This window comes from Triticum urartu, chromosome 1 (assembly GCF_003073215.2).
Source record: "Triticum urartu cultivar G1812 chromosome 1, Tu2.1, whole genome shotgun sequence".
Classification (NCBI taxonomy): Eukaryota; Viridiplantae; Streptophyta; class Magnoliopsida; order Poales; family Poaceae; genus Triticum; species Triticum urartu.
Window position 1 is genome coordinate 294,840,467 of NC_053022.1, and position 21,242 is coordinate 294,861,708.

Consider the following 21,242-nt stretch of genomic DNA (forward strand, 5'->3'; position numbering starts at 1 on the left):
GCCGGACCGCTTGTACCGTTGCCTTGTCCCCAACCTGTCCTGGAACTCCCTCAGCTCGGCGACCAGCGCTAGAGTCGGCGCGTCCACCGACAACAACGCTCATGACTCAAGCTCCACACGGCGCCCTTCCAAGATCATTGCTGCGTGCACGAAGTCGCCTAGCTCCACGGCGTTCCACGCCATGGCCATGCCCTCCATGGCGCTGATGCGGTGCCGCTCACGCTCGACCTCGACTGACATCGGAGATGGGCTCACCGGATGCCGAGGGCGATGGACGATCACCGTGTCACCTTCTATGCAGACAGTCTCCATGGTGACCGCGACCCGGTAGGTGCAGCTCGGCACGAGCAGAGCAGAGTCTTTTCCATGCGTGGTTGGGACGTGTACTGTGACCAGAATGTCCCTCTCCTCTCCGGCGTAAAGGTCGCCGACGTCGACGAACCCGCCACGCTTGTGACCGTCTACAGTGCTCGCGTAGCCGCCGGACGCGACGCAGGTGAGCAGCACGCCTTGCTCCGCGCAGTGGAAGCTCAGCCGTGTCTCCTGCGCCACCACGCTGCGCAGGCCACCGATGTACCGACCAACCACGTCCGGGATCTCTCCCACCGTGTCGATGGAGGAGAACGTGCCGCCGGACATCTCAGCGATGCCGCGCATCACCGCAGAGTCCTGGTACGCACCCAAGCCGAAGGCGTGGACCCGCACGTGGTGCCCTGACCCCGGGCAGATGGAGCGCGGGACGAGCGCGTCGTAGACCAGGCTTGGCCGACCGCATTGCCACGTCGCGGCTTCACGGCCGCCTAGGCCGTCGGAGAGAAGGAGGACGCTGCATGCGGGGTTCCTGACCTGCCGGTCCCCCATCACCCACGCTGCTTTCCGCAGAGCCTCGGCGACATTCGAGACGCCGCCGGCAACAGGGAGTCCGTCGGCGAGGGCCTGGAACGAATGCCGCCGCCCAGCCGCGGTCATCTTCCGAAATGGGAAGAGGCTCCAAGCCGAATGTCGGAAGGCGATGACAGAGAGCCGGTCGTTCGGGCCAAGGCTCTTGATCACGAAGCTCAGGACGCGCGTCAAGAGCGCGAGCTTATTGCCCGCCATGCTGCCGCTCAGGTCGAGCACCGCCAGAATGTCGATCGCCGCCCCGGTGTGTGAGCTCGCAGACGGTGCCGGCGGACGCGGAGCCTTCAGGTGGATCAGGATGTCAAACTTCTCCGATGTCACGCTCCGCTGAATGTATGGGAATTCAGCGAACGACACGACCTCAACACCAGAAGCCCCAACTGCGTCCTCCTCTCGTCTTCCACTCGTAGTCTTAGATTCGAAAACGCTCAAATCCGGCGCACAGGAGACGGGAAGCTGATCATCGGGCCAATCCAGTGGAGTAGCATCCGCTTTGGCTGGGAGAGGTAGATGCTTCCAGACGGCACGGCATATGGGACAGGCACGGTTGCCATGCTGCACGTTGGATGAGATACATCGAAAATGGAACTTGTGGGAGCATTCCGCGGTGAACAACGCATGGCCGTGCCCCGGCCTCATGCCACCCAGGCAAATCGCGCATAGCTCCTGAAATCAACAAGATCACACCGAAATTATTTACTGTTGTATGGTTCAACAGCCCAATTCCAACTTGTGCATATTTGGTTTTAAGAACACACAAATTAGATAGCCGGAATCGGTTGGAATGGGTACATCACTGATACTTCTTTTTTCTGACAGGTACATCACTGATACTTGAAATATTTTTTTTTCAAAAAAGAGAATGACACCGGCCTCTGCATCAAGCGATGCACTGATACTTGAAATATGGATTATAGGCAGCTTGCGACAAAAAGGATTATATGCACGACACGATGTGGAAAAATTATCACAATACTATTTTCAGTAACAGATGAAGAACCGTATCAATCAAACCGAAATTTTATTACTATTCTTGATTTTAGGTGTGAATTTTCTTTTGTTTCTCCAAGCTTTTCATACAATTTCAAATCACTGGAATTGTAAGTTATCGACCTACAGGATCGACAACAACAAAATGGCAGTATACTTTTTCATGATGAATACGTATAAACAAATGGAATTATAAGCATTCCAAATTGCAGACGGGCATACAGATCCTCTCATGTGTGGGATAAAAGCTGACTCGATACTGATCAATGTCTAAATTTTCCTGAGATTTCTTACATTTGATCAGAAACTTTCTCTCGCGTCGATGTCCAGTTGAAATCCCAAAAAGTTCTGCACATTTCACATCCTATCTAATCTGTGTCGACAACAAGAACAATGCGATCCTATCCAATCCATTCACTTACGAAGATCGTACACTTCTAACGGAAAACAGAATTAAGGTCATACCGTTGAGCTCCGACTCCCGGACCTCGACACCGCCTGTTTGCACACCGACACAGGGGACAGAGCATCCGGCGACTCGTCGTCCTCCAGCAGTGCCCCCGTAGTGCCACCCGCACGTTGCGCCCGTGAGGGGATGCAGAGCCTTGCAGCCAAGGCGCGCCAAGCGTGCTCCCACGCCACCGCCATATCTCCAACAAGAACAGATCAAGGCTCCATCACAAGCATCGTGTTTTCTGCATAGGTCTCGTCGGGTTTGGGCTGGTTGAATCGGTCCGCTGGTCGTGGAGAGAAATCCTTGGTTTTCGTTTGGTTTTCGGGGAGTGTGTGCCAGCAAGCAACACCGGGAGGAGGCGCGGCCCAGCCGCGCCAAGAAGCCCAACCCAAGGTACACGGGCCCAGAATGGGCCACGGCCAGGCAGCACTCTACTTAACCCTGGAGCGACGACTGGAACGGCATCCAGTGGATCAGGAACGACTTGGCGACGGCTACCTACTTTCCTTTCCCGAACCCTAGTTCATCCCTGTTTTTCCTCATTCGAGCATCGCTCCTGTAATCGATTGTAATAGCTACTACTTCAGAGAGCATAATAGATCGATCCCCCGACCTTGAACCTATCATCTGGTATTAGAGACACCAACCACCACCCCTTTTTGCTCTGCCCTGGCGCATCTCATCGTGACGCGCGGTCTCCGCCAAGCTCGTGAAGCCATGGATCCCAGCATCTCTGCCTTCCTCACCCGCTTCGAGACCAAGATCGAGGCCACCCATCGATGGCCTCACCAAGGCGCAACAAACCACAGCGACGAAGATCGACGATCTGCTAAGCTGGCGCCTGGATCTCGAGCGCCGCATCGCGGATCTCAGCGACGCAGTGGCTGCCATACAGGCGGCGCCACAGCCACCACTGATGGCGCTGGAAGACCAGCAACCGCGCACCTCTATGCTGCAGCCGCCGGGCGACCACATCGGCACCTCGACAGGCACGGCAGGCAACACCCAAGGGCCTAATGGCCACGGCGTCACCATCAACCCTCGGGGGCCCTCGGCGGTGCTCATTCCGGCGCCGCCGCCGCCCCCGGCATCTGGTCACTATGATTCCCTGATCCCTTCGTGTGTGGCCCTGTCTTCGTTTGCTCATGCAAGTCAGTTGCTTTCGGGATTGGGTCAAGCCCACCCATCGATCACCTTTCCTCAGTTCTCTGGCGAAAATCCAAACCTCTGGAAAACATTGTGTGAACAATATTTTTGGATGTTTGGAATATTGCCATCTTTTTGGGTCTCTATGGCGGCTCTCAATTTTTCCGGTCCGGCTTCAATCTGGCTTCAGTCGATTCAAAAACGGATCGATGAGTTGGACTGGGAGTCCTTCACATCTCTCTTATGCACACGTTTCGGGCGAGATCGGCATCAAATGTTGATCCGACAGTTTTACACTGTCCGCCAAACCACCACTGTGTCGAATTACATTGAACAATTTGAATTGATCATTAATCATTTGAGCTCATATTCGGATTCTATTCACCCATTTTACTTTCTCACCCGTTTTGTCGAGGGCCTGTGGAAGGATATTCGCGCCGTCGTGCTGGTCCAGCGACCACCTGATCTGGACACGGCATGTGCGTTCGCGTTGCTGCAAGAAGTGGCGGAAGGAGCATTCGGGTCTCTTCCGCGACCACCAGAACTAGGGGCATGCTCGGCCATGCCCCTCCCGCTGCCACCAACACCTCCCATGCGCCTTGTACCTGCTGCTCCCGCGACGGATCGACGAGGGACCGAGGCGGTGCACGCCGATATGGCGAAACTCAAGACCCTGCGCGACTACCACCGAGCGCGCCGCTTATGCTTCAAGTGTGGCGAACGATGGGGACACGATCATGTGTGCCCCACATCCGTGCAGCTCCACGTCGTGGAGGAGCTGCTGGAACTCTTCGGCATCGACGACATCATCGACTCCTCACCCACGGCCCCAATAACTGAGACAGTGATGGCGATCTCGTGCCAGGCCCTTTTCGGTGGTGTCTCCACAAAGGCATTCCAACTACACGCGTGGATTCAAGGCCAGGAAGTGCTCATCAATCACACGCTCGCCGCAAAGCTGTCAGGAGCGCGAACTCTACCACGCGCTTGCAAGGTCTGTGTAGCTGATGAGGGCGAGCTCGCCTATGTCTCTGAACTGCCAACTTGTGCATGATGCACCCAAGGCAGTGAATTCATCACAGATATGAAGATCCTGGCGCTCGGCACTTACGATGCCATCCTGGGGATGGACTGGCTGGAAGCAAGCAGACCGATGACAGTTGACTAGCATGCGAAACTCATTGAGATCAAAAACCCCGACGGTGTCACTCGTCTGCAAGGTCATGAAGCCCAATCTTCAGAATGTTCAGTGATCAACGCATTGCAATTGCAGAATCTGTGCAGAATAGGAGCTATTACACATATGGTGTATGTGTGTGCACCCTCCACAGAGGAGGACAACCCAAATGCAGTACCAGACAGCATACATCAAGTAGTCGATGATTTTTCTGTGACTTTTAGTGAACCGGTGGGATTGCCTCCACGGCGTGACTGTGATCACAAGATACCACCGATCCCAGGAGCTCAACCTATCAACATACGACCTTACCGTCATAAGCCTGACCATAAAGATGAGATTGACGCTCAGGTTGCAGAATTGCTTTGTCAAGGAGTGATCCAGAAAAGCTCCAGCCCATTTTCTTCTCCAGTGATCTTGGTGAAAAAGAAGGATGGCACGTGGCGGATGTGCGTAGACTACAGACATCTGGATGCAATCACAACAGTGGCTAAGTTCCCGGTGCCCGTAATTGAAGAGCTTTTGGATGAGTTACATGGAGCATTTTGGTTCTCGAGATTGGATCTTAGGTCAGGATACCATCAAATATAGCTGGCACCAGGCGAGGGGTACAAAGCAGCGTTCCAAACCCATTCAGGTCACTACGAATTCAAGGTGGTCTCCTTTGGGTTGGCTGGGGGTCCGGCCACATTCAACAGGGGACTCCATACCGCACTCCAACCCCTACTCTGCCACTGTGTGTTGCTGTTCTTCGACGACATTCTCATTTTCAGCAAAACTCTGCAGGATCATGCCAGTCATCTACGACAAGTGTTCCAACTGCTGCAGCGAGATCAGTGGAAAGTAAAACTCTCTAAGTGCGAGTTTGGTCAAAAGAAACTTTCCTACCTTGGCCATGTCATTAGTGAGAAAGGCGTGGCCACAGAACCCAGTAAAGTTCAGGCAGTCAGTGCATGGGCAACTCCAACTGACACAAAAGGGGTGCGTAGCTTTTTGGGATTGGCTGGCTATTACAGGCGTTTCGTGAGGAACTTTGGTGTGATCGCTCGACCTCTTTTCAACCTCTTAAAAAAGGGGGTACCCTTCATCTGGACGAGCAACACGGACACAGCCTTTCAGTTGCTCAAGCAGCAGTTAATCTCAGCCCCGGTTCTGGCCTTACCTAACTTCGAGGAATAGTTCATTGTAGAAATGGATGCTAGTGACAAAGGAATTGGAGCTGTTCTGCAACAGAAAGGACATCCCATCGCCTTCATGAGCAAAGCCCTATCACCAAGATATCAAGGGCTGACAACTTATGAAAAAGAGTTCTTGGCAGTCATCATGGCAGTGGACCAATGGAGATTGTATCTACAACATGCAGAATTTGTGATATACATAGATCATAAGAGCTTGGTCCATCTGGAGCAGCAAAGACTCACCACTCCCTGGCAACAAAAAGCTTTTACTAAGTTCCTGGGTCTTCGGTATAAAATCAGGTACAAAAGGGCTCTAAAACACGGCCGCAGATGCCTTATCTCGCGCCAATCCCTCTGCCATGCTATCTGCTCCGACAGTATGCCAACCTACATGGTTGGAAGACGTCAACAACAGTTATAACAGCAATCCCCAGGCCCGGCGTTTGCTCGAGCAGCTAGCTGTATGACTAGACCCCAAAGGACGGTTTACTCTGCAACAGGGCATCATTCGCTTCCGAGGGCGCATCTGGCTGGGTGGATCGACAGCAATGCAACAACAAATCATTGGAGCCTTCCATGATAGCTGACTGGGGGGAGGGGGGCACTCGGGCTATCCACTTACATATCGCAAGATTCGGCACCTGTTCGCCTGGCCTAAAATGAAAACACATGTGCAGCAGTATGTGCAATGCTGCTCGGTCTGCCAACAAGCAAAACCAGATAGAGCAGCTTCTCCAGGCCTCTTGCAACCTCTGCCAATGCCGAAAGAGCCCTGGGATCTTATCACTATGGATTTCGTGGATGGACTGCCGCAATCTGGAAAGCACAATTGTCTTTGGGTGATCGTGGATAAACGCACCAGATATGCACATTTCTTGCCCTTAGCCCACCCGTATACAGCATCCAAGGTGGCGCAACTCTACATGACTCAATCCTACAAGATACATGGGTTGCCAGGAGCCATTGTCTCGGACAGAGATCCGGTCTTCACCAGTCACTTTGGCAAGAGTTGTTCAAGTATGCAGGCACAGAGCTTCGGCTGAGCACAGTAAAACACCCTCAAACAGATGGGCAAACGGAACGCGTGAACCAGTGCGTTGAAACCTTCTTGCGCTGCTTCACACATGCATGCCCCCGGTGCTGGAGTTATTGGATCCCACTGGCTCAGTTTTGGTACGACTCCTCACACCATTCGGCCATCGGCATGTCACCCTTCAAGGCCATGTTTGGCCACGAGCCCAAGTACTGGGGCATATCAGCATCCACTTCATGCTCAGTACCTTTCTTATCGGCCTGGCTGGGAGAGCGCGCAATCATGCAGAATTTGGTGCAGCAACATCTTCATCGTGCCAAGAACTACATGAAGATACACGCTGATCAGAAGCGCTCTTTCCGCGAGTTCGAGGTGGGCGATCAGGTTTATCTGAAACTTGAACCTTACATTCAGACATCCATTGCTCCCCGGGCAAACCACAAACTATCCTTCAAATTCTACGGGCCATTCCCCATCATCGAGAAGATCAACGCAGTGGCCTACAAACTACAACTGCCACCACAGGCCACGGTGCACCCCGTGTTTCACGTGTCCCAGCTTCGCCGAGCTTTGTCGCCGGGTATGACAGTTCAGTCTGAACTTCCTTACAACACTAACGATTTGGCTGTGCCTAGTGAGATCCTACAATCTAAATGGCGCCGCAAGAATGAGGACATGATCGAGCAAGTCAAGGTCAGATGGACTGGCGCCTCCAACCTGGACGACACTTGGGAAGATCGGCAAGCACTGCAGGCTCGCTTTCCCCACGCAGCGGCTTGGGGTCAAGCCGCCACTCAAGGAGAAGGGGATGTTAGCAACCCTAACAGTGCGGACCCGCGAGCCAACAAGCAACACCAGGAGGAGGCGCGGCCCAACCGCGCCAAGAAGCCCAACCCAAGGTACACGGGCCTAGAATGGGCCACGGCCAGGCAGCACTCTACTTAACCTGGAGCGACGACTGGAACGGCATCCAGTGGATCAGGAACAACCTGGCGGCGGCTACCTACTTTCCTTTCCCGAACCCTAGTTCATCCCTCTTATTCCCCATTCGAGCATAGCTCCTGTAATCGATTGTAATAGCTACTACTTCAAAGAGCATAATAGATCGACCCCCCTACCTTGAACCTATCAGAGTGGTGGTGTGAGAGCGCGAGAAGGGTGAAAGTAGGGGAGAAATGCATGGGAGGAGGGAGACGGGGAGGGTGTTTTACTTGTTCCCAACCATGCAGCAAATCTGCTGATGAATAGATTTTATTGACTCAAAATCAAAATCAAGAAAGGGGATATAAACACAGTAAACACGTATCCAACTTCTACATGACGAAGATTCGCACAACCAACAAAAATGCGCACACAACAAAAAATTAAGCCCGCAAAGAGCGAACCATACAAGATCGAAGCTCTGCCTACACACATAAAAAAACCTCCGAAGAAATCAATACAGTGGTTGACGAACTACAACAACGAACCTCCGCACTAACCATTTCTTGGCATCGAAAAAGACAATGAGGGAGATTCTTGGGCAACAACACCTCTTGAAATGGGAACGACGCCCAATCATCACCGTCATCACTCCAACCATCAAAGATCGCCGATGCTCTGATTGCCAGTGCATATTTCGCCCCATCGGGTCAAATTTGTATACTTCATTATTATATATACTAGTATCTTTTTTTAAGTTTGTGAACGAAAGAATCACATGCAATCAAAGTTTGTGGACTGTAGAGAGAAGCTCTCCGATCAAAGGTCAATCCTGATCCTCTACCTCGGTGGGTTCAGTAGTGTGCGCTCCTTCGCCGCTCCTTACTCCTCTGCTGCGACAGCGCCGTCATTTCCCGCGATCTCCGCGATCGGTCCAGCATGTCCATCATCGCCGGCGTCACGTACGAGTACGACGCCGTGGCGCCCGTCGTAGATATTACCGTCGTGCCAAGGTCCGCCTCTGCCCTGCGGCGCGTCGTCCCGCTGTCGCCAGACATCTGCCGCGATGTCGCACGCTGCTGCGCGTGCGAGCTCAGCCCTGCCAGCATGTACGCGCGCCCGGACAGCTCGTACCGCCGCCGGTCCGCCACGCGGGTGCTCATCTCCTGTAGATCTCGGGACAACTCTACGCACATGGAGTCCCCCGCTCGGGCCGCCGCGGAGCGCGCCACGGCTCGCTGCCCGCTCTGGAGTATCTCGGCCGCCTCCTCGTGAGCGCCCCGCTCTGCCGCCGCACGAGCCGCGGCGATGCCGTCCGTCGCCGCCAACCGGACGCGCTCCCGCTCGACCTCCGCGCAGCGCTCCAGGCTCACCGCCCACGAGGGCCTCAGCACCAGTGCGTCCTCGCCGTCCACGTTCGTTGGCCGTCCAGTCACCATGTCTCGGTAAGCGCAGCTGACTTGCATCAGGTGGGTGACATCCGTGGTGGATCGGGCCCTCGGCACGTCCATGAGCAGCAAGAAGCGCCTCTCCTCGTCGGCGTACAGCTCGCCGACGTCGATGGAGGCGGAGCGGCCATCCACGTTGATGTGGCTCCTGTAGCAACCAGAGTTGACCGACCGGACGCGCACCCCCGATTGCGGGCACGCGATGTCAACGCGCAATTCCTGCACGGCGACCGAGAGGAGCCCCCCGATGCATTGAGCGAATGCGTCCTGGATGTCCGCCTCGTTCTCGATGAACGAGAACGTGCCGCCGGTGGCCTCGGCGATGGTATGCATCGCCGCCGCGTCGTGGTCGGTGCCGAACCCAAACGTGTGGACAGGCGCGGACCGGTTGCCGGCTCCGGTGTACATGAAGGAAGGAGGCACGAGCGCGTCGTAGTTGGCGTCACGGCCGCGCCTGGGCACGGTGTACGTGTCCTGCCCGTCCGACAGAAGTATCACGCTCGCGACGGCGTTCCTGTGGAGGCGGTCGTCCAGCACCTTGGCGGCCTTGCGCAGGGCGGCTCCGATGTTAGTGCCGCCGCCCGCCGCGAGGGACTGCACGGCGCGCTTCGCCAGGTCCTTCCCGCCGTCCGACTCCGACATGCGCGCGAGCCGCATCAAGCGGTTGGCGCCGGACGAGAAGGACACGACGCAGAGGCGGTCCGCAGGGCCGAGGCTGTCGACGACGAAGCCCATGGCCTGCTTCAGCAGCGCCAGCTTGCTCCCCACCATGCTGCCGCTTACGTCGAGCACGGTCACCAGGTCGATTGGCGCCCGCGCGCGCGGCGGGGCCCCTCCGGTGGCGGCGCCACTAGTCCCCGGAGCCCTGGCGTGCACGAGCACGGCGAAGTTCTCGTGGGGCGCGTCCCGTGCCAGAGACGAGTACTCGCAGTGCGTGCTGAGCGCCACCGCCAATGACCCGCTGGACGTCGCACTCGCGGCACCATACTGCCGGTCGCCGAGAGGCCGAGGCGCCCGGAGCACCGGGTCGTCGTCGTCAAAGACGCGTGGCTCCATGGGCCGGAAGAACGGCTGTGCCGGCGCGCGCGACGCTGGCGGCGGCTGTGACGGCGTGGAGCTCTTGGAGGAGCGGAAGGACGGCAGGTCGCGGCATCGCGCGCTGCAGAGCGGGCAGGCTTGGCGGCTGCTGGCGAGGCTCCCGGAGACACAGCGGTAGTGGAACTGGTGGGAGCAATCGGCCGTGAAGCCGCTGCCGCCGCCACCGCCACGGCACATGTCGCCGTTGCAGATGGCGCAGGTGCTGCTGTTGCTCTCCATTGCCGCCCCTGGCTTGGCTATGGGCCTCTGACCGCAGGCAGAGGAAATTGTGGTGAGAGAGGTTTGACAAATAATACAGGATGACAGCGATTGCATTATTGCTGACTGCGTTCCCGCACGCTCCGTGTTGAACACGATTTAAATTGATACTCCCTCCATTCCACCGCCGAATAAGAATTCCAGTGCTGATTTCGCTGACGTGGTAAGTGGTACTGAATCAGCTCAGCTGCATGCCCCCTTCTTTTGACCGGTACTACGGCCGGCGGGCAACGTGCCGGCCTGAACCGATATCGTAGTACTAACACAAGACCAAACCGCCAAAGCTGGTCCGGTGCCCTCGGGGGCAAGCAACCTGCACCGGCTGGTGGCGATTGGGCGCTCTTCGACGTAGAGGGGGCAATGGCGGTTTCTGATCCGTCCCCTTCGGCGGGCGGTTCTTCCTCGGCAGATCGCTCGGCGGATCGTGTGGAGGAGATGATGAAAATGCTTCGGCTGACGGCAGTCGAGGCGCGTCCTGTGGTTTTGGATGACGAGGATGAGACCGATCTAGTGACAACGTCTTTGTCGCTGAATTTGGTACTCAGGTGGACGGAACCAGGGTGATCGATGGCTCGCCGTGGTGGTGGGCAAGCATGATGTTCTGCTCAAGCTCTTTGATCTAAACATCCAACCTCTTCAAGCCAAGTTTGATCGGTTGGCCATATGGACCCGGATTATGAACCTGCCACCAAGGTTGATGAAAGCTAAGCTTGGTATGGAACCTGCCAGGCCCATTGGTGATATTGGTAAGGTGGATGGTGATGCTGACGGTTGCTGTTGGGGTGGATACATGCGGGTTAGGGTTGAGATCGCCATCCAAGAACCGTTGGTCCGCTATGTGACTGTGAGTTCGGTCAGGCTCCAATCGACGGACACCTATTCCGTGATGTATGAGAGACTGCCTTTTCACTGCTTTTCGTGTGGGATCCTCGACCACTCTTTGTTCTTGTGCCCTAACCCCGGCATGAGGGATGCGAATGGAGACTTACCATATGTGGCGAAGAAGCTCTGCGTTTCAGATGAGGGTCACAAAAAGTCTGATGGTTCGAAATCATCTACCGCCTCTTCCACTGCTGGGACGGATGACAAGTCGGGCGGCTCCCGTTCGGCCTCATGTGGTCGGGCTACTGCGGGTGTGCCTCGGGCTTCCAATGCAGCGGACGGCGAGGTCTCCTCTCCTCTCAAACGGGCTAGTCGAGGCCGCGGTCGTGCGCCCTCCTCCCGTGGGCGAGGGAGGGGAAGGTCGACTGCCACGAGCAGGGAGCTTTTCTCTGGTGGTCAGGAGAAGAACGACACTTCTGGGTAGAAGCGGAAATCGGCCAAGTCACTCCCATCGGGTTCGGCCCAGGATCAGGAACTAGTTGATGCCAACTCTCTAGCCCGGGTCTTGACTTCAGATCCTCTGCCTGCTGCTTCTGGTGTGGAGCAGGTCACTGATACGGAGTCCAACAAGAAACAACGTACAACTGCGAGGCAGCCCCGCCAGACGCAATGAGTATCATCTGCTAGAACTGTCGAGGCCTGGGGTCGGACTCGACAGTTGGCGAGCTTCGCTGGCTTGTGAAGCTCTACCGACCCTCCCTCCTCTTTCTTTCAGAGACAAAGATGAGGGATTTGAAAGTAAAGAATTTCATGTGGTCTTTGGGTTATTCTGGTTGTTTTGTTATCAGCGGCGAGGGGCTCAGTGGGGGCCTTGCTCTCTTCTCGTCACATACAGCGGCAGTGACAGTTAGGGCTGCCAATAAGCAGTGTATAGATGTCAAGGTCCAGCTGGAGGAGGTGTGCCTTGGTGGGCTTCTTTTGTCTATGGGGAACCAAGGAGAGAGGAACAAGTTCACTTTTGGGAGCTCCTTCGACATATGCATCCTTCCTGGACGGGTCCTTGGGTTTGTTGTGGTGATTTTAGCGAAGTTCTTATTCAGGATGAACACTGTGGTCCTAGGGAGCGGTTGTACTTGCAAATGGCTGCCTTTCGGGATTGTTTGATGGATTGTGGACTATCTGATTTGGGTTACTCGGGTCCGAAGTTCACTTGGTGCAATAAGCAAGATCCCAACAACAATGTCCGTTGAAGTTTAGACCATGTTTTGGCTAACAGTGCCTTCACTAGTCTCTTTAATGATTACAGTGTGGAGAATGTCATTGCCACTACTTCTGATCACTACCTAATCCTGATTTATCTGGATCGTGTGTCCCAACAGCGCCGCTCGGCACCGGTACAACATGGTTTCAGATTTGAAGCGATGTGGCTGCGAGCTTCTGATTATAAAGAGACCCTCGAACAAGCATGGTCTGCTGGCAGAGATGGCCTTTCTTCTTTGAGTTCGACATGGGCAAATTTAAAAATTGTGGATGGCTCTCTGCGTTCATGGAGCAAGGAATCTTTTGGCTCCATCCGCAAGAATATTGGGAAGATGGAGCATCGTCTGGCTTCTATTAGGGCTTCTCCGCCTTCCCCAGCATCTTTATCAGAAGAGAAACACATTGAGAGCCAACTTTGCGAGCTGTTTGAACGGGAGGAATTATGGAAAGGCAGCGTTCACGGGTGGATTGGCTAAAGTCAGGGGATCGTAACACTAAGTTCTTCCAGGCCAGAGCGCCGGCTAGACGAAGAATTAACAAGATCCATTCATTTCTCCGGGAGGATGGTTCAGTTTGTAACTCTCAAGGGCAGATCAAGGGAATGGTGTAGTCCTTCTATGAAGATCTCTTCACGTCGGAACCACGTCCGGCTGCTGAGGAGGTTTTACAAGCTATTCCAAACAAGGTGTCTAGTGAGATGAATGCGGATCTGTGCAAGCCTTATTCTAATGACAAAATCAAGACGACGTTGTTTCAAATGGGTCCAACCAAGGCCCCCGGACCTGACGGTTTTCCATCCCTCTTTTACCAGACACGTTGGGATTTCTTGGGGGAGGACATTTGTCAAGCGGTTCATGGTTTTTTGGAGGGGAGGCCGATTCCGGAGGGCTTTTGTGATTCGGTCATCGTTCTAATTCCGAAGACTATCAAGCCCAAACACTTAAAGAACTTCCGCCCTATCAGCCTTTGCAATGTTCTCTACAAAATCGCATCCAAAGTCTTAGCTAACAGGTTGAAGGCCATTCTGCCTGTGGTGGTGTCTGAGACTCATAGTGCTTTTGTTCCTGGCAAGCTGATCACGGATAATACTCTGATTGCGTATGAATGCCTTCACACCATCAGGAAACAATGAGTGATGAAACATTTCTTTGCTCTCAAGATCGACATGATGAAGGCCTATGATCGTGTGGAGTTGAGCTATCTCCATCAATGCTTGACTAAGCTGGGTTTTGCTTCTTCCTGGATTGAGACTGTGATGCGTTGTGTGACAAATGTTCAGTATGCAGTCAAAGTCAATGGGGAGCTAACTCAACCGGTGATTCCATCTCGTGGCATTCGGCAAGGGGACCCGATCAGCCCTTATATCTTTCTCTTATGCACCGAAGGTCTATCTAGTCTGCTATTCCAAAAGGAGGCTTGTGGTGAGCTACATGGGATTCGAAACGACCGTCATGGCCCGTCTATCTCACACCTCCTTTTCGCGGATGATAGCTTTTTCTTTGCTAAGAGTGATCCTCAGAGTGTGGCATCATTGGAGGCGACCCTCAGTTCATATTGTGCGGGTTCGGGGCAAGCAATTAATAGAGATAAGTCAACGGTGTTCTTTGGTAATCATTGTCCTGCTGGGGTCAAGGATCGTGTGAAGAATCGGTTGGGTATAAGCAATGCGACTTTTCATGGCTCTTACTTGGGTATGCCAACAGAGGTGGGCACCTCTCCTACAAGCACTTTCAAGTTTCTCACAGATAAAGCATGGCAGAATATCTTTGGCTGGTCGGACCGGCCTATGTCCAGGGCAGGGACTGAGACTTTACAAAAATCCAAGAGTCAAGCGATTCTCACTTTCATCTCTAGTTGTGTCCACTTACCGGTAGCGATATGCGAGAAGTTCTGGTAGATTGTGTCTGATCAATGGTGGGGTTGTGAGGATGGTAAGAAGAAGATGCATGGGCGCCCTTGGGATTGGCCTTCCACAGCAAAAGCACTCGGAGGCATGGAGTTCAGGGATTTGGTTCTCTTTAACCATGTGATGCTCGGTAAATAGGGCTAGCGCCTCTTGATGGACCCTGGATCATTGTGTGCGCAGGTCTTAAAAGGGAGGTATTTTCCGTTCTGTGACTTTTGGAATGTATCTGCTCCCTGCTCGGCCTTGGCCACTTGGCGGGCCATTCTTCATGGTCGTGCTGTGCTTAAGAAGGGGTGAAATGGGGGCTCGGGGATGGAAGGAGCACACATATACTCACTGACCACTGGATACCTTCTACTCCTTCGGCTTTGCTGCAACCCTTGGCTCCAATTCCTGCTTCGGCTACTGTTCACTGCTTGTTTGATGAGGAGAATGAATGCTGGAATGAGGAAAAACGGTGAGAGCCTTCTTCCCTGATGAGGTAGCTAATGATATCCTCAGAATTCATATCAACTGGGAGGGAGGGCCGGATTTTGCTCGGTGGCCTTTTACCAACTTTGGAGAATATACTGTCCGTTCGGCCTATAACATGGCGAGGATGAGCTGTTTCTTGTCTGACCGTAATGCTAATGGCGGGGATCAATCCTCGAACTGGCCTTTGGAGGAAAGATTGTGGAAGAAACTGTGGAACGTTCAGGCTCCAAATAAGATGAAAATTGTGCTTTGGAGGCTGGCTCACGATTGCTTGCCTTCGGGTGCACAAATGCTGCGGTGTCAGATCCCGACGAGGACAGACTATTTTTTCTATGGGCGTCCGGAGAGCATAGTGTAACGCCCACGATGCGGCTATATCTCACACGTGTCGAAGCACGACTTAGAGGCATAACCGCATTGTAAGCAATGTCGCAAGTGAGGTAATCTTCACACAACCCATGTAATAAATAAGGGAAAGAGATACATAGTTGGCTTACACTCGCCACGTCACACAAATGCATAAATATCATTACATCCATCCAGATACACTCAAGGTCCGACTACGGAACCAAAATAAAGAACAACCCCAAATGCGACAAAGTCCCCGATCGCCCCAACTGGGCACCACTACTGATCGTCTAGAAAGGAAACATAGTATCGTCGTGAGTCCTCATCGAACTCCCACTTGAGCTCGGTCGCATCACCTGGAGCGGTATCATCGGTCCCTGCATCTGGTTTTGGAAGTAATCTGTGAGTCACGGGGACTCAGCAATCTCACACCCTCGCGATCAAGACTATTTAAGCTTATAGGAAGGGTAAAAGGTATGAGGTGGAGCTGCAGCAAGCACTAGCATATTTGGTGGCTAACGTATGCAAATGAGAGCGAGAAGAGAAGGCAAAGGCACGATCGATGAACTATGATCAAGAAGTGATCCTAGAACAACCTATGTTCAAGCATAACCCGAGACCGTGTTCTCTTCCCAGAATCCGCCGAAAAGGGACCATCACGGCCACACACTCTGTTGATTCATTCTAATTAAGTTAAGTTTAAGGTTTTCTACAACCGGACATTAACAAATTCCCATCTGCCCATGACTACGGGCACGGCTTTCAAAAGTCACAAGCTCTCACAGTCAACGAAGGATATTCCTTCTCCTAAGATAATCCGATCAGACTCGGAATCCCGGTTACAAGACATCTCGACAATGGTAAAACTAAACCAGCAAAGCCACCCGAATATGCCGACAAATCCCAATAGGAGCTGCACATATCTCGTTCTCAGGGCACACCGGATTGTCCAAACTTCCGGTAGGCCAGCCTAGAGTTGCCCCTGGTGGCCACCGGCGGCTGACAAGTGGGACCAACACTTAGAGGAGCACTGGCCCCAGGGGGTTTAAAATAAAGATGACCCTTGAGTCCGCGGAACCCAAGGGAAAAAGAGGCTAGGTGGCAAATGGTAAAACCAATGTTGGGCATTGCTGGAAGAGTTTTATTCAAGGCGAACTGTCAAGGGGTTCCCATTATAACCCAACCGTGTAAGGAATGCAAAATCAAGGAACATAACACTGGTATGACGGAAACTAGGGCGGCAAGAGTGGAACAAAACACTAGGCATAAGGCCGAGCCTTCCACCCTTTACCAAGTGTATAGATGCATTAAAAATAGACAAGATATAATAATGATATCCCAACAATAAACATGTTCCAACAAGGAACAAACTCCAATCTACACCTGCAACTAGCAATGCTATAAGAGGGGCTGAGCAAAGCGGTAACATAGCCAAACAACGGTTTGCTAGGACAAGGTGGGTTAGAGGTTTGACATGGCAATATGGGAGGCATGATAAGCAAGTGGTAGGTATCATAGCATAGGCATAGCAAAAGAGCGAGCATCTAGCAAGCAAAGATAGAAGTGATTTCGAGGGTATGGTCATCTTGCCTGCAAAGTTCTCCGAGTTGACGTAAGCTTGATCCTCGCAAGCGTACTCAAAGGGTTTCTCGTTCACGTACTCATCTCCCGGCTCTACCCAAGCAAGAACACAAGCAAAGGGAGACACAATCAACCACGTGCAATGCACAAACAACATGATGCAAAACATGGCATGATATGCGGGATGTGATATGCGATGCATATGCATGTTTCCGAAAGGAAAGATTGAACCTAGCCTCAACTTGGAAAACCAAGAGTGCTACTGGAAAGAGGAGTTGATTTCGGTCGAAATCGATATTAAGATCACCGGAATCAGATGCACGGTTTGCAAATGGCAAGCAAAACAAATATGTCACCGATCTGCGATTAACAGCACGAGGCCACCTAAATGCATCAAGAACAACAAACTACAACACTCTAACATAGCAACAAAATACATGGCAGGGATCCACTCAATATGCTTGACAAAAGATGAACACTGATCTACGGCTAATTCACTCAATAGCAAGTTCAAACTAGCATGGCAAAAGTGCAAAAGATATTAGGTTTCAGACTAAGTGAAAATAACATGCCAGGAATTCAACATCAGGAAGCAATGTTTAGAGCAAGAAAACAACATGCTACAGGAACATATCATGGCAAAGCAAAGCATGGCATGAAGCTACTCAAAGCATACAACAAAAGTCCCTTACTGACCATAAGCCAAAAGGGATCAGAAAATACAATGGCAACCATGTGAATATAGCAATTATCATTAACAGATTCAGACTTAGTGAAAAACTGGAACATGGCAAAACAGATATTAAGTAGGCATGTTTACGAGCTCGATGCACTCACCACAAGGCATTGCATGACAAACTAAGCATACACCCAACAAGTAGACATGGCATAGAAGCTAAACATGGCAAGAAGAACAACATAGCATGCATGGATCAACAACAACAAGCTCGGCAAAATTGCTTAACATGTAAATAATCTGCCAGGAACATTTTATAGCAAAAGTAGAGCTCGATTGAGTCAAGCTAGGGTGCTTCATAATTGCAAACAAAGACATGGATGGATAGAGCACCACAATATCTACAAAACATCCTTACTGATCATGCTCAAAAGAGGCACGGATCACTCTGTAGCAACATGAATACATGGCATAAACATATTGACAGGACAAAGACTTAGAATATTTCTAAGTCCCTAAAATCAGCAACATTACGAGAGCTACTTTGCATGCTTGTGCTAGTCATCACAGAGATCACAAAAATACATGGCATACACCCGTGTAAAGATGGCATGGCATACTTCAAAATATATGTAGAGCTCAAGTTCATAGGAGGCACACATCAATCATGGCAAAAATGACAAATGTCCAATTACTGATATGAAACTGAAACTAACAGAAACTAGCACTTTTCCAACAGCATTTAGGGCATCAAGATGAGCTCAAATGAACATGATGCAATGAGATGGAATGAAGTACTCATCGAGAATAACATTTCGATATGCTACACGCCCAAAACGGAGCCACAGTTGCAGAGATATGATGCGATGAAATATGCAAAAAAAATAACTAGGGTTAGGGAAAAATTAGGTCAACCCTCAGATCCAGATCCAGATCCAGCACGCGAACCGAGGAGATCGACGGAGTTCACTGTTCGCCGGAGTTCGAGGCCGAGGCGGCGGGAGTTCACGCCGGAGCTCTCCGAGGCGGCGAGGCGCGGGCCGGACGGCGAGGTGGGGCGGCGTGGCGCAGGCTGGTCGCGGCGGTTGAGGCGGAGGGCGGCGCGGCGGTGCGTTCGCCGGCTTGGGGCGGTCGCCGGTGATGGCGCGCGGCGGGGTCGGGCGATGGCTTGCCGGCGCGGGAAGGAGACGGGGCGGCGCGGCTCCCAGGCGGCGCAGGGCGCGCCGAGCGGGCTCGGGGGCTCGGTTCGGGCTCCGGTGGGCCGCGCGGTCAGCGGAGGCGGTGGCGACAGGTGGCGGATCCCGATTGGTGGTGGCGATGTGTCCGACGGCGATCGGACGTGTCCGGTCGCGTGGAGGGGAAGAGGACTAGGTCTAGGGTTGGAAATGACCCGAAATTTTTGGAGGGGGGCTATATTTATAGGTAGGAGGAGCCAGGAAGCTCCTAATTGAGCACGGTTTTAGGCCACGCGATCGTGATCAAATGCTCTAGATGATGGAAGGGGTTTAGGTGGGTTTTGGGCCACTTTGGAGAGGTGTTGGGCTGCAACACACACGAGGCCTTTTCGGTCCCTCGGTTAACCGTTGGAGTATCAAACAAAGTCCAAATGGCACGAAACTTGACAGGCGGTCTACCGGTAGTAAACCAAGGCCGCTTGGCAAGTCTCGCTCCAATCCGGAAATGTTTAATACCCGCACACGAAAAGAGGTAGAAAGGGACACCAGAGGACATAGGAGCGCCGGAATGCAAAACGGACAACGGGGAAAATGCTCGGATGCATGAGACGAACACGTATGCAAATTCAATGCACATGATGACATGATATGAGATGCATGACAAAGACAAAACAACACGAAGACAAAAACCCAACAACGAGGAAATATCATAACTTAGTGCCGGAAATGGCAAGAGTTGGAATACATATATGGCAAGTTACATACGGGGTGTTACACATAGAGCATGCCCTACTGTTTTGTGTTCACGCCCGTGCAGTTTGGGATGAGATCAAGGCTGCTTTTGGGATCAAATTGTTTCGCTCATCTTTCAGCTCTCCCAAGCAATGGCTGTTCGACTTGCTCGTGTGCGGCTCCAATCAAGACATATCCATGATCATAGTGGCTTTGTGGCACATTTGGGAAGCCAGGAATTCTGCCCGGAATGAGCCAGCGGCTCCTCCTCCGAAACGCACAGCAGCGAGGGCGCGGGCTTACGCGGAGATGATCTTTCAGCACATCTTCAAACCTGGGCATGCAGCTCCTCTGGTATCACCGGCTTCTAGCTCTGGGTGGTCTCCTCCTCCGCCAGGTACAATGCTTCTATATTCAGATGCCGCAGTTGCCTTGGAGCGGAACTCGTCGGTGGTGGGTGTTGTGGTGCAGGACCACACTGGCCAGTGTGTGGCGGCGGCCTCTGAACCTCTACCTGGTGTCTCCTCCCCGGAACTAGCTGAAGCGCTGTCTCTTCGCCGGGTTGTTCTGTTGGCTCGTCAGGAGAATTACTCGCATGTGATCTTCCATTCTGATTGCCTGTCGGTGATCCAAAGGCTGCGATCTTCGGCCCGGGACCGGTCCATGGTGCGATCGATCATTTCTGACATCAAGGCGTCCTGTGGAGCTCTGTCATCTGTGTCATTCCTGCATGTTCGTCGACACCGTGTTGTCTTAGCTCATGTTCTAGCTAGGTCTAGTTTGAACTCTTTGAGTCTTTGTTTTTATCACTCTGCTCCGAGTTGCATCCAGGAGACTCTTTGTAATATGTTTGCAGGTTAATAAAGGCCGACGTTTCTCTAAAAAATGCCAAAGCTGTAATAAGTGACATAAGAGCATCTCCAGTCGGGCCTCTCATACCAGTCTCAAACGCCCGGACAGGTTGTCCGGTCATAGACCGGTTAATGAAAATTGACCCAAACGGGTCTCTTAAACCATGAACAAACGCCCGGGCAAACTGGTACATGCCTCATATCCAGTCCAAATATAGGGCTGACATGGGACGGCTCGGGCACGCCTGGGCACGTCCGTCTGACTGGCCCGACCCACCACCGGCCCACATCCGTTCCACAAAAAACCCCAATCCGGGCGCCTCGCTCCGAACCCTAGCTCACTCCCCCGCTCTGTCCTCTCCTTTCCCTCTCCGATTCTGATCCCATCCACTAGGATATCCAGCTCCGACAGCAACTCCGGCTCTGAGCTCGACTACGAGGAGGAGATGGCCCTCCGCATTGTGCTGAGTGGTCCAAGGTGGAGACTGGCGGCAGCTCCGGATCTGGAGCATCGCCGCAGCTCCTATGCTGGTGCAGCGCAGACGTCGGACTGGACCCTCCCGGCCCGCGTGCAGTGACGCCAGGATAGCATAGTCCGCACCGCCCCCGCGCTATCTCCTTCCCCCGCCATCCACCACCACGGGACGGAGGCGCACCCCAACGAGGACGGGCGTCTCCTCGCATGGGTCTACCGCCGGTCCCTCACGACGGCGGAGACGCACGCTCGCTGCCTCCGACAGAAGAACGCCAAGGCACTCTGGCTTGCTATTGAGCGGTCGAAGCGCGAGGCAAAGGAGGCAGCGACGAAGAAGGC

At 53.0% G+C, this 21,242-nt stretch overlaps 1 protein-coding gene across 1 annotated transcript; it reads right to left on the reverse strand.

The window, feature by feature from the left end:
- Window positions 1–8,115: 8,115 nt before the first annotated feature.
- On the reverse strand, window positions 8,116–10,729 carry LOC125508559 (E3 ubiquitin-protein ligase WAV3-like). Its single transcript, XM_048673306.1, has one exon. The coding sequence runs from the start codon at window positions 10,658–10,660 to the stop codon at window positions 8,654–8,656; it is 2,007 nt and encodes a 668-aa protein (XP_048529263.1). The 5' UTR covers window positions 10,661–10,729; the 3' UTR covers window positions 8,116–8,653.
- Between the last annotated feature and the right edge of the window lie 10,513 nt (window positions 10,730–21,242).

Bases quoted from the DNA above. Each gene is read 5' to 3' on its own strand.
- LOC125508559 (XM_048673306.1), bottom strand. From the start codon at position 10,660: ATGCAATCGCTGTCATCCTGTATTATTTGTCAAACCTCTCTCACCACA.